Source organism: Lupinus angustifolius, chromosome LG02 (genome assembly GCF_001865875.1).
Source record: "Lupinus angustifolius cultivar Tanjil chromosome LG02, LupAngTanjil_v1.0, whole genome shotgun sequence".
Lineage (NCBI taxonomy): Eukaryota > Viridiplantae > Streptophyta > Magnoliopsida > Fabales > Fabaceae > Lupinus > Lupinus angustifolius.
In genome coordinates, this window is record NC_032010.1 from 8,248,648 (window position 1) to 8,263,193 (window position 14,546).

Here is a 14,546-nt window from a genome sequence, read left to right on the forward strand (position 1 = left end):
AGACATATAAAATATGTTACTACTACAACTACAACTACAACAAGTCAACAACAACCAAGTCTTAGTCCCACTAGGTAGGAGTCAACTACATGGATCAAAAAACATCATAATACTCTATCATATATCATATCCATTAACTATTATCATTAAGAATTTATTTTATCCTTATCTTATAACAAAAACTTTATCAGAAAGGGAGATGGCAAATGAAAAATTCTGAAGAAATAACTGCTTCTTAATTTTGCAGTTACTTAATTTTGTATATTCAATTTATTGAATCTTGCCTAGCATGCAAAGGCACTCGACCATGGTCTGAAGATACACCACATGAAGCGGAGCATCACTCTTTCTAATGGTTTCCTATGCACAAGAAACTCAAAAGTTCAACTCAAAAGACTAAGTCACAGATAAATTCAAGAAGCAATGTGAATTTAATAAAGATAAATCCTCGTACAAGAAATTCATCAGGCGTCGAATTGGAAAGCCATGTTGGCATTTGATGAAGAGCAATTTTGATATCACCATTGGTTCTCATGGTTGCCATATTCCCATCTGAGGTGGCTTCCTCCTTTAATTCCAGAGCACCTTCCTCATCATGACCATCAAAAGAACTGAAGACATATGAGATATTTAATATATGTATATAAGTACATTGTGGAAGCACATGACTTTAGTTTAAGTTGAAGTATGACAGGTAATATGAAATATAAGTTTAGCAACATATGGATAAACTCTACTGCATAGCTAAAAATTGAATATCATATTATACCACAAGTAATTAGATTTAAGTATCTTGGGTCAATCATACAACATGATAGGGAAATTGAAGGAGATGTAAACCATCAATTCAAGCGGAGTAGAAGAAATGATGCAGTATTTCATGTGCCATATGTGATAGAAACGCGTCAATCAAGGTTTAGAGAAAATATTACTGCCTATAAGACTCACGATGTTATACTGCCTATGTGTCACATGATGAGAATGTTATGTTGGATGAGTGGACACACTAAACAAGATAGGACTGAGAAAGAATGTATTAGGAAGAAAGTCGGGGTGGTTCCTATGTAGAAAATATTGTATAATCGCACCTTAGGTAGTTTGGATATGCGTTGATGAGACTGCTAAAAGCCTCAATAAGGAGAGTAGATTGGATGAAGGTTAGTTTAATTTCTAGAGGCAGAGGGCGCCAAGAAAAATCATAGGCAAAACTATTAGGATAGATTTGGAAATCAATAGTTTTTCAATGAACATGATTTATGATAGAGCATTATGACATCATTCAATCTATGTAGCCGACTCCACCTAATAAGAATAAAGCTTGTTTGTTGTTGATGAAGTATATTGTAAAACCACAATCAGAAAAAGCACGCACATCCAGAAAATTTTGGAAGATTATTTCTTTACATCAATATTAGCCTACCTACTTAGGAAGCAATCTTGTCTAAACCATAAACTAAGCATCTACAACAATAAGGAAGTTGTATGAAGCTAGGATGGGAAATTATTAACATGATTTCAGAAAAGGGAAAATATCAGTAAATTAAATTGACCAGTGTTACCCTCCATCCAAAGATCCTGCCCTATATGATCCATCAATCTGGAGACTAGTCTGAATGTCACCCTTGACTGACCTTGTTCTTCGAGACAAGGGTTGTGAGTTATGTGCAGTAAGTGCAAAAGCTGTGGTGGTTGGTACTTCATCATCATTCTCTAGCATATTTGACCCAGCGGCACTGCAGAAAGAACAGTACAAACACATAGAACTTCACAAAATAAATAAATCACACAACTTAAAACTCAAGAATAAACATTTTAAATTTGTTGCACAATCCTTGGACATCTTCCATAACATCCAAATGTTCCATGCAAAAACATGCAAACAAAATAGAAAGGAAGTAACAAATGAGAAAATAGAGCTATAGAGTTTGCATGAAAATAGCATGTCAAGGTGATAAATATGCAGAAAATATGAGCAGCAACTAGGAAAGCATTTCAGACATAAAAAATTCAATACCTCACCATATGACAGTATAATTTTGAGACTATGATTTAAAAGATACCTATATTCACCCTTGTTGTATAAATGGGCATGCAAATCCTCCAAAACCTTGTAAAAGAGGATTCCACGTAACCTCGTTAACTCAGAACGAACATCTTGAAGCGCACCCACCTGGGCCACACATAAAAAATAATTATGAAATGCAAAAGGCTTGTAGATGTGGATTAAATAAATGGAAAAACAAGAACAACAACTGGAAGATCATTATATCAAATAAATTTTCACTAACATAAAATAAAAATCTTGGTAAGACAATAAGGATAACATTGATAATACACTTCAATCATGGCCCTTTCAAGGAAATATTCTGTTAAGATAATTCTGTTAGAACTGTCAATTATGAGGGTTAGTTCCGAATAAGTGTCTAACAAATTAATTTCTTAACATCCAAGGAGATGACACAACTTCTGGCCCTTTCAATTCATAATAGTACTTAGTCTCTTATTTTTTTAGACTCTTTGTTTATTTTTTTGCTTTTCTAATATGAAAGTAATAACAGATAAAGGTCACACAAAACATGCAGAAAATAGGATAATGATAGTAAGTTGAAATCCTACCGTTTGGAGACCTTCTCGCTCAAGCATCAGCATTGATTGTACATGCAATTGAACCGCCGCATAAAATTGCTTATCTGCTATAAGCTTCTCAATACGAGCCGGAACCTGCAACTTAGATCTTTAAAATCATAACCCTCTATGAAAAAGAGGTTAGCTTAAACAGGGTAGTTGACATGAAAGCATGTTCTAAATTCATAAGTGAAAGAAAAATTTAACAGAAATCAACAAACACATGCAGACAATTTGTTCTCAATACATCTTTTTTAAACATTAAGTCTATAATCTTACTTCAACGCCTGAGTGTAAGATCTTTGACACAGTGCTAGAACACGGTTGACCAATGTCTAATGTCACCAGCAGTCTTATTAAAATTTCAATTCATAATAGTACTTAGTTTCTTTCTTTTTTCAGTAGAAGTCTAGAAGACAATTGTTAGACTCAGTTATTTACATGGCAGGGTTTCACATGACTTGTCACATTCGAGTAAATAATTATTGTTCTTTGAGCCTTAAACCAATTCAATTTTGAAGTCAATTGGTTCTTTGACAGTTGAAAATCACTACAAAAGTTATATATGGATAGCACAGTTTACATAGTTTGTTATTCTTTTGCAAATAAAGGAAAACTATATACAAGTACATGAAACTGCAAACGCAAATCCATTTATCTGTTTATTCCAGCTCAAAAAGCATGGATGGCATAAAGCAACTCCAACTCAGGGCATACAAAATCAGAGTAAGCTAGCATAAGCTTTGATGATGGAACTAAGACATCAACTGATCAAAGTCACACAATTGGACCAAGAAATTCTAAAATCAGGAAATAAAGGATCGACCTGAGCAATGCCTTCAATTTGATCCAACAAGGAGATTATGTGGCGCAATGTAACTGACCGATACCATAATTGATGCAATTGCTTATTGCGGGCACTAAGGCGTGTCTTTGCCTCTGTCAAATCTACCTTTAAGACAGATATATTTTCAGTGGATTCACTGAAAAGCCTCAAGATCTGGAAATAAACAAATTATTTATATTAGCTACATTCCAAGATTTAAACAGGATGAATGGGAAGGAACCTAAAGAAATTCATTGAGATAGTTTCAAGTGATAACAAAATTTAAGAATCACAAACAGTTCCCATTATAACTACTAGATTGTGTTTGTCAAATAAAATATTAACATAAATCTATTAACATTTAATGATTCCTTATCAACTTTAATTTCATAAAATAAAATAACTCCCTGTAACATTGTTTCTTTGTTTCTCGTACTTCAACCATGCATTCTAGATCATATAAAATAAAGCACTTTAAGATTGTAATGAGACGATAATACAAAATCAATAAAATATTAGATTAATGGTCATTACAAGGCTGGGAAAGGAAACTGTAATAATAATAGAGATATAATACAAATAAAAAATATGAGCATGAGCAGTGGAATTAAATCAACAAATGTCTAACCACAAGTGCTTGAAATGAAGAGACATATAAAATATGTTACTACTACAACTACAACTACAACAAGTCAACAACAACCAAGTCTTAGTCCCACTAGGTAGGAGTCAACTACATGGATCAAAAAACATCATAATACTCTATCATATATCATATCCATTAACTATTATCATTAAGAATTTATTTTATCCTTATCTTATAACAAAAACTTTATCAGAAAGGGAGATGGCAAATGAAAAATTCTGAAGAAATAACTGCTTCTTAATTTTGCAGTTACTTAATTTTGTATATTCAATTTATTGAATCATTACAAAAGAGATAACCTCTTATTTAAAGAGATTAAAGGGAGAGCACGTGGCTCAGTTTGTTATAACAACTTAACAAACTGAAACAGTAAAAATAACCAATACAAAGGCTTAGTGATCTCTAATATTATGTAGCAGTGAATTATTTTTTCATTTTTTAATAAGAGTATCACACTCAATAATTAAGATTTCATTTTAAAAGTAACCTAACAGTATAAACTTAATTTACTTGGGTTTTCTATAGGCAAATTTTTTTTTAAGGAGGGAAATGCACTTCTGGGACTTTAACCCGGGTGGTCACACTTCATGTCCCATAGCTCGTTTTCATCTTGCATTTTTAAAAAGTTACATCTTAGTGTTGGACTGTCATTAAAAGGATATCTTTAGTTTCATTATATAGGAAGTTCTATGAAAGAATAAGGAAACAAATATTGAGCATTTAATTTAATGCATTACATTGTAACCATAGTAAGTGTTCACTACATCATGGCTTAGTGGCCAAATAAAGAAAATAGTTTGTTTCCAGGATTTGAACACAAGACCTCAAGGTCACAACTCACGAGGCAGCAACCTTGCTACTATGCCAAGGCTCACCCCCTTATCAAAATAATCATAAAGATTGAAATTTTAAGAAACCTGGGAATAGTTTTGGATGGCTCTGTTGAAACCACTATGATAAGACTGTACTACTTCATCTACAACTTCCTCAACAACATCACTTTGCTCCTTCAAAGTTTGGGCAGCATTGTCACGGTCTTTTGATGTCAAAATGTGGACAACATGAGGTAATGAATCAAAACGTGCAGCAGTCCAAGTCTCATCAATTCTCGAGAGATCTTCTCTCAAATACTGCATTCAAATGGAGAACAGAGACAATTATTTAGAGACTCAAATGAAGCACACAGACTCTCGTCTATTATAGATTGATCTTTCAAATACTGTATTCAAATGGAGAGTGTAAGAAAAGGGAAGAAAGAAATCAGAAAACCCAGGTCAAACAGAAATGGATAAAAGAATAAGAATTAAAAACCAGACCATGATGCATGGTTATGGGTATGTCCAATTTATCCAAAATGATGACGCAAACATTCCAGAAAACAAATGTTTAAAAACTACGATACGGATACAAAAAATCCATTTATTAAATGCTAACCTATCTCTCAAGAAAACCCATGTTGCTTAGAATGAACTTTTGAAGAAGAGGAAACTCAAGAGGCTGTTTGAATCTTGGAAAGCTAAAATTCCGGGGCCTAATGGTTTTACTGCTCCCTCGTTTTGAAGTAATTCATGTGGGATATGATTTCAAAAAAAATCCCAAAAGGTAAATGTTGTACATCATTTCAGTGGCACGATAAGTGCATCCCAGAATAAATAACAAGTTCAATATAAGTAGGAAATGTTAAGAAACTTATAACTTGAGGTAAAAAAATTGCCAAGAAAGGTTGTTTTAACATTTATCAGCATCAACAAAAGCCTTTTCCCACAAATTGCATTCCCATTCTAATAATCTATGAGTGCTGTTACAACAGTAATCCCAAAAGATCTTAAAATTGACCACTTGAAGAGACAGAGAAATCATCATGAATACAAAACTAAAAAGAAACGAAGTAAAACTTACAGCTTTATCTGAAGGCAAAGGTAGCTCGTCAAAAATCCCCATATTAAGCCTTGGATGTCTCCACGCACCATGAAGATATAAGATTAACTCATACTAGCAAACCCACAATTTTACCTGCAACGAATAACTCAAATTCCCTTAATATAAAAGTCACGAACAATCTTAAAATCCCCATTGCACCCAAAATGAATGAAAAGAGCTCTCTGGATTTTAACTGGAAAGGATCATTAGAACTCTTATGCAAAATGACAAGATGCTAACACATAAGACTTTAATGTGCACTAGGTTATAGACTCTAGGCAACAAAAACATTGAAAGAAGATGCAGGGATTGTCAAAACCTATTCCTACAAATGGCGACAGTAAACAACATTCTACTCACATCATAAAGATGATACTGAAACTGAAAACCTACAAAACAGAATTTTATTGTACCACCAACCAGCAGCATAATGCATAAGAATAAAAGGCTGTAAAAAGATAAAAGAAAGAAGATTTTGAAGAAAACGTTTCTTAATAGAAGTCTTTATTTTGTAATGTAATTTTGTTGAACTACAAAGTACAAAGCATATCCCTATTTATAGCAGAGGGAAAACAAACTAAACCAAAAGCAAAGGGAGGTGACGTGAACAACAAGTCACCCCTATAACTAACTAAATAAGTTACTGCAATAACCAGTAACTGAACCAAAGCTACTAACTGTTTGAGATGGTTGTTAAAACAGTTAGAGCTTTAACTAATTTCCTCTTAACAAGTTAATTGAAACTAAGTTTCAATTTAACAATTGTTCTCTAATATACCCTCTGAAACTGAGGGTAGTTTGACTAGAGAGGCTAAGTCAACTACTCTGAGTTGTTTCCTTAAAGCTAGAAATCTAGCAGTAGCCAGAGGCTTGGTGAGTATATCAGCTGTCTGAAAATCAGAGGGGATGTGTTTCACTTGAATAGACTTGGCTTGAATTTTATCCCTTACAAAGAAGAGGTCTAACTCTATGTGCTTGGTCCTGTTGCGGAGAACAGGATTATGAGCCATAGCAACTGTGCTTAAATTGTCACAGAGAATGAGAGGAACTTGATGAGGAACCTTGAGTTCTGCAAATAAAGACTCAACCCAAATCATTTCTAGAGAAGCTAAAGCAAGACTTCTATATTCAGCTTCAGTGCTGGATCTGGAAACTATCTGTTGTTTCTTTGACCACCAAGTTATGATATTGGGGCCAACAAATAAGCAAGCCCCTGATATAGACTTCCTATCATCAAGATCTGTGACCCAATCTGCATCACATAAGGCAGTCAGATGAATAGGCAGAGAGTGGGAGTTGCAGCAGCCTTAAGATGAATTCCAAAAGTAGTGGTTCCTTGCAAATACCTTAGGATCCTTTTTATTGCAACCCAGTGTTGTTCAAGGGGCTGACTCATAAATTGGAAAACTTTATTAATACTATAGGCTAGATCAGGCTTGGTTATTGTAGCATACTGAAGTGCTCTAACTACTGATCTAAACAGAGTGGGATTGTCAAAGAGTTTGGAGTCATTTTTAGACAACTTGCAGGTAGTTGCCATAGGTGTTATGCTAGGTTTAGTAGAGTCCATTTTTGCTTTCCTAAGGAGATATTTGATATATTTTGTTTGGGAAAGAAACAAGGATCCATTTGGCAAATGTTTAACCTCAATACCCATACAATAGTCCAAGTTCCTAAGCTTTTTAAGAACAAAGGCAGAGAGCTAAGCTTATAAATTAGTTGAGAGATTGTTGACCTTGATGGTCCAGTAACAATAATGTCATCAAGATAAATTTTTGATGGGTATTGGTGATGGAAATGAACAATGAATTGTCACATTTACTGTTCTGAAATCTCTGCTGAATTAGAGTACCTTTTACCTGTTGAAACCATTGTCTAGGGGCTTGTTTAGGTCTATAGATAGCCTTGTGCAGCTTGCAGACATTGTTATTATCACCATTCTGAAATCCAGTAGGTTGAATCACGTATACCTCTTCATGTAGAACACCATTAAGAAATGCATTATTTATATAAGTTGTTGAATAATCCACCCATAGGTTACAGCTAGAGTGAGAAGTTTCCTAATAGTAGCAGGTTTGACTACAGGTGAGTAAGTCTCATTGTAGTCAATACCTTGTTGTTGATGAAAGTCATTGGCCACAAGTCTGACTTCGTATTTATTGATGGAACCATCAGGATTTTCTTCAATTCTAAAAACTCATTTGCACCTAATTGCCTTCTTGTGAGGAGGTAGAGGAACTAAGGACCAAGTTCCCAATTTAAGAAGAGCATTATACTCCTCTTGCATGGCACTTTTCCAGACAGGATCAAGCAAGGCTTCTTTGGGAGTTGAGGGTTTAGTTTGAACAAGGAATAGACTGGCAAGGCTGGGAAGAATGGATTTATTTATTCCAGCTTTTGACATAGTTGTCATAGGATGAGAGGAGGTTGGAATGGGCAAGATAGGTAGAGGGGATAAGGTGGGGAGAGTGGATGATTCAGATGAGTTTGTAGGAACACTTTCAACCATAGGGGAAAGGGAAATAGGAGAAACTAGACTAGATGACGATAATCCTTGAGTAAGGCCATTTTGAGTAGACTAAGAGAACATGTTACTGGTGGTGGCAGTGGGAGGTGTATGACAAGGATGAGGTAAATGGTGAATAGTAGAGGATTGAGAAATGTGATCCTTAAATGGGCTTGAGACAGATGATGTGTTTTGAGACAAGGTTTTGAAGGGAAACACAAACTCATTGAAGATAACATCCTTTGAAATATACAACCTACCATCCTTAGACAAACATTTATATCACTTATGAATTGATGAATATCACAAAAAAGTACACTTTGTGGATCTGTAATCAAGTTTGTGTGTGTTGTAAAGTCTAAGTAAGGGAAAACAAGCACACCCAAAAACTCTTAATGTATTGTAATAAGGGTTGGTCCCAAAGAGAAGAAAAAATAGTGATTTGTAATTAAGAGTAAGGGATGGCAGTCTATTTATTAGGAAAACAGCAGTGGTAAAAGCATATTCCCAAAAAGTTAGAGGCAAACTAGCATGAGCTAACATAGTTAACCCTGTTTCAACAATGTGTCTGTGTTTTCTCTCTACGGTACCCTGCTAGTGATGTGTACGAGGGTAGGATAATCTGTGACTAATGCCTAAACTAGAAAGATAGGAAGTAAAGGGTCTGAATTCACCCCCCACCCCCCAAATCGGTTTGAACAGCCTTAATACTTTTGTAAAATTGAGTATGCACAAACTTAAGGAACTGTTTAAAGATAGTGATAATTTCAGATTTTTGTTTTAGGAGATATATTCAGGTGTGTCTAGTTTTGACATCAATAATAGACAAATAATACTTGAAACCATATTCAGATAGGACTGGTACAGGACCCCACAAATCAAGATAAAGTAAGTCAAAGGGATTAGAGTAAGTGCAAGTAGATTTAGGTGAATGAACTCTATGAATTTATCATAACAACAAGTATTGCAGAAATCAGAATTTGTTTTGTTTGACTGAGAGATATTATATTGAGATAATACTTTGTTTACACTAGTAGTACGGGCATGTCCTAACTGGCAATGCCACAAAACAAATGAGGAATCATTCCTAGAATAGTACTAGCTAAAGCTGTGGATTTGAGCTTGTCATCTGGACTGGAAATAGATGCATAGCCGGTTGACTTCTTTGGAAACAGACTCTGGAAAACATATAAACCCTCTGAGGTGAGAGACCCTTTGAGGAGTATTATGTTAGAACCCTATGTTTTGACAAAACATTCATTAGGTTGGAATTCAAAAGAGCAGGCATTATCCTTAGCAAACTGTGAGACACTTATCAAGTTTTTAGTTATGGTTGGAACTAAAAGTAAGTTTTGTAAAGAAAGTGAAAATTTTGAATTAATAGGAGAGACAAAAGAAGTGGTGCCACTGTAACAAATAGGAGCTTTAGTGTCATTACCCATATACAGATGTTCTGGGCCATATTGTTTTGTTGGACGATGAACCAGGGAAGGGTCAAAGGTGATGTGATTTGTGGCCAGGAGCGGAGCATGGAAGGGACGGGTAGGGGCAGCTGCCCCTCCTGGATTTTTTTTTATTTTTTTTACTTTTTTACTCTGCTGAAACATATTTGTTGTCCCACAAAGTGTCATTTTATGTGTCATTTAGTACGTTTGGCCAAAAAGATATTTCATTATTAAACTTTAAAATTATAAAATGTGACGCATAGAAAGACACATTTTTTGGAGGAGATGTACTCTTTTTACCTACACCCAAATGACGTCTTTATCAAGATACTAGTGAGAGCTCATATATTTCTTTAATTTGTGGCTAGATAAATAAATATAGTGCAACTTGTGTGGTCATTCTAAAAATTATATATAATGAATCAAGTTCCCTTGCATGTTTAGATGTTGATGGTTGCTCATAATATGACTTCGTAATGATTTGACACTTTATGAAAAAATTATGTATGCATTGATAATATATATATATATATATATATATATATATTTTTGTCCAAAAATTTTATCGTGTGACTTTCAGTGAGCAATATGTCAATGGCAATATTTTATTTTTGGTATCATTAGCCATTCAAATTTGAAATTTTTTCTATTTATTTAATTAATTTTAATTAAATATTGTTGCCCCCTCTAAAATTTTGTTCAAGATCTGCCACTGTTTGTGGCACCTGAATCTGGAAACTAGAAAGGGTGTTTGGATTCGAAGTCTTCAGTGGTGACATTCATAGCATATGGTGGGGCTCTGTTGTGAGGTTGATGTGGAGTGGCATTGGTGGCATATGGTGGAAAAGGGGTTCTTAGATTGTAGCTAGTAGGTGGGTAGTATGAAGATTAAGGGGTAGAGTAAGGGGAATTGTAGCCAGTGCATGGGTTGTGTGGTTAGTGGGATGGGGATTTGGGTCAGGTCTTGAGCTTCTGAAGTAGGTAGGATGAGGTGGAGTGTGTGGGAATTGAGATGGGTATGGATGATAGGGATAGGGATTTGGTATGTCATGATGAGCAAATTCGTATTAAGCTAGGTCATGGCCTGGACGGTTGCAATAGGTGCAGAAGAAAGAACTGCCAAACCGACTTGAAGATCTTCCTCCTCTTGAAAATTTACCATTTCTTCGTCCAGAACGTCCACCATGTAGTCCATTGAAGAAGGATTGTGGCATGGAGTCATATCTGGTGTTAGAGGGAGACCTTGGTTGGGAATAAGTTGTAGGAAAGTGTCCTGGATTTGGAACTGAATCAGGAGACTGAGTTGAAGATGGGACAGTTGCAATGTTGGCAGACAAGGCATTAAAAATGGCATTGTGTTTGTTCTTGAGGAGTCGTGATTCGAAGGTGAGTAAGAATTGCTTCAGATCATTAATGGATGGAGGCTCAATATGGATTTCAACAGTTGTGATCACAGATTGAAATTCTTCCAAGGCCATCAAGAATGCAGTCTATATGTTCAGCTATGGAATAGAGGTGCCTATAGAGGCAAGAGAGTCAGTAATAACCTTGATTTTGGAAATATAATCTAAGATGGTGTGAGAGAGAGCCTGGAGAAATTGTGCCCAGTTGAGCTCTTAACTGTCTGCTTCTTGCTTTAGTATGAGCGTTGCAGAAAGCATAGAGTTCATCCCAGATTTGGCAGAATGAGGTCAACCAATAACTCTTGGTTGTAAAGATTCTGAAATGGAATTGAGGATCCAAGAGAAGATTGTTTGGTCTTGTTCTTCCCAACTAAGGAAGTTTGGATTGATATGGTGTTGAGTCCTATCAAATTCTGAAAGAAATTTGGGGGGAATTTCAGTAGGATGAATGAATCTGATTGCTTTGTTGGACTTGAGGACTGTAATCATGAATTGACTCCAAGTGAGGTAGTTCTTCTCACTGAGTTTGGTTTGTGGAATGGGAAGAGATAGTGAAGGGGAAAGGGCTCTAATTGGAGGAGCAGAAGCATGTGATGGAGGAGGAGAGGAAGGATCTGAGGCAGTGGTCATTAAAGCAAATGATACCATGTAAAAAGATAAAAGAAAGAAGATTTTGAAGAAAAAGTTTCTTAATAGAAATCTTTATTTTGTAATGTAATTTTGTTGAATTACAAAGTACAAAGCATATCCCTATTTATAGCAGAGGGGAAACAAACTAAACCAGAAGCAAAGGGAGGTGACATGAACAACAAGTCACCCCCTCTAACTAACTGAATCAGTTACTGCAATAACCAGTAACTGAATCAGTTACTGCAACAACCAGTAACTGAATCAGTTACTGCAACAACCAGTAACTGAATCAGTTACTGCAACAACCAGTAACTGAATCAGTTACTGCAACAACCAGTAACTGAATCAGTTACTGCAACAACCAGTAACTGAATCAGTTACTGCAACAACCAGTAACTGAATCAGTTACTGCAACAACCAGTAACTGAATCAGTTACTGCAACAACCAGTAACTGAATCAGTTACTGCAACAACCAGTAACTGAATCAGTTACTGCAACAACCAGTAACTGAATCAGTTACTGCAACAACCAGTAACTGAATCAGTTACTGCAACAACCAGTAACTGAATCAGTTACTGCAACAACCAGTAACTGAATCAGTTACTGCAACAACCAGTAACTGAATCAGTTACTGCAACAACCAGTAACTGAATCAGTTACTGCAACAACCAGTAACTGAATCAGTTACTGCAACAACCAGTAACTGAATCAGTTACTGCAACAACCAGTAACTGAACCAAAGCTACTAACTGTTTGAGATAATTGTTAAAACAGTTAGAGCTTTAACTAATTCCCTCTTAACAAGTTAATTGAAACAGAGTTCCAATTTAACACTTGTTCTCTAATAAAGGCAAATGAAGTGATGTATAAAGAATATACAATTGATTCTGAAAGAAATTAACAGCCCAATTAGCTCCACCTAAACCCAATTGGTTAAAAAGTTGTTGCCCCCCACCTAGAAAAACAGTTAGGAAGTTTAATTAGTAAAACTGAACTGTAAGATTTCAAACAAAATGGCCTTTACCATCTATCTCGCACATGCCCTTAACAATTTCAAGGCCACAAAACTCAGGAGTGAAGATCAAAGAAAATAATACCTCTAAATCCAGCTCCAGTGTCACCTAAAGGGAACCAGTGCTTTTACTTAAACTACAAATACAACAACAACAGTCAAGGCTTTGTCCCACTAACCTTAGGTTAAATGGCAACAGTCAAAACCTAACATTAATAAAACGGAAACATAACAAACAACAGTAAATGAATTTCAGTTCAATACAAGTAGAATAGCATTCAAAGTTCAGCATGTGACTATGGTATTAAGTATCTTAAAAAGAGGGTGGCCCAATGTACAAGGCTCCCACCTAGTGGGTTCTGGTAGATTAGATGTACGTAGCCTTATCCTCGCAAGCGAAGAGATTGTTTCCAGGATTTCAACGCATGACCTCCAGATCACAGACAAGCAACCTTACTATTGCGTTGATACTCACTCTCTATTAAGTATCTTAAAATGCCAGTCCAAAATTAATATGTACAAAACAAAATCGCAACTAGTTACTCATTTAGCAACAAATAAGAACCTCGTCAATACATTCTTCCTACTCCACATTGATTTTGCATCTAACTAACCATAATTATTCCCAACACAGTTTCTGATAATTATTAACATTCAATCAGCAACAACCACAAGAATTGATTGATAATCACATTTACCTTTGGATAAAACAAAATTGAGTACAATACTCAAAGCTTCTAATAATAAACACAGAATTATGCATTATTTTGTTCATCATCATGAAAATATTAACTAAAACACCAAAAAACTCCATTCTACTACTACCACAAACTGAAGCAGCAAGCAGATCATTGTTTTCCATTCACACATAAACTTCACTCTTTCAATTTAGTACTTCACTCCCTCGTATGAATCAAAATCCATAGTCCTACAACTTCTCTCGCTATTATTCAGTAGTAGAAATGCATTTGACAATTCAAGGTTGAAAATTCAGGAGAGAACAAATAGTAGCGAATTCGAATATGCATTTGGCTTCTAAGATCTTAAACATATGCTTGAAATCAAGGTAGAATGTTAGAGCGATAAATAATAGAGAAATCGAAGAGAGTGAGAGGAGAACCTGGAGCTGAATGGCAATGACGGCGATTCAACGGAGGAAGAAGGCGAACGACGTCGTATAGAACAGAGAGCGCGTGAGGAAGAGAAACTCAACGAAGGGTGAATTTGACTTTTAATAATGAAGCACGCATAGTTTTAAAGAGTAGGAGGTAGAGAAAGAACTTTCGACCCTGAAAGATGTTCGTACCTTTTTTTGTTACATTTTGTGCATGTCTTGTACATTAAATGAAGGTGTGACACGTGGTAAAGACAATATTATATGGCTATATAAGATTATAATATAAATTAATAATGATTGAAAATAAATGATAAATAATAAATTGACCTTACAATATTAATATATAGTTTATCTCTTTTAATCCTTTAATGTAATGAAAATGTCTAAAAGATGGAAAGAGGAATTCACTTGAGTA

At 35.2% G+C, this 14,546-nt stretch overlaps 1 protein-coding gene across 1 annotated transcript in view; it reads right to left on the minus strand.

Moving 5' to 3' along the window:
* The window catches only part of LOC109335080 (exocyst complex component SEC8-like), a 35,869-nt gene extending 21,575 nt beyond the window's left edge, over nucleotides 1–14,294 (minus strand). Inside the window, exons 1-9 of the mRNA XM_019571152.1 lie at nucleotides 14,135–14,294; nucleotides 13,100–13,151; nucleotides 5,997–6,110; nucleotides 5,015–5,227; nucleotides 3,452–3,625; nucleotides 2,617–2,721; nucleotides 2,061–2,170; nucleotides 1,560–1,733; nucleotides 455–611 (exon numbers count right to left, since the gene is read on the minus strand). Coding sequence (XP_019426697.1) covers nucleotides 455–611; nucleotides 1,560–1,733; nucleotides 2,061–2,170; nucleotides 2,617–2,721; nucleotides 3,452–3,625; nucleotides 5,015–5,227; nucleotides 5,997–6,038 — 975 coding nt within the window. The 5' untranslated portion in view covers nucleotides 6,039–6,110; nucleotides 13,100–13,151; nucleotides 14,135–14,294. The remainder of the gene's footprint in view (nucleotides 1–454; nucleotides 612–1,559; nucleotides 1,734–2,060; nucleotides 2,171–2,616; nucleotides 2,722–3,451; nucleotides 3,626–5,014; nucleotides 5,228–5,996; nucleotides 6,111–13,099; nucleotides 13,152–14,134) is intronic.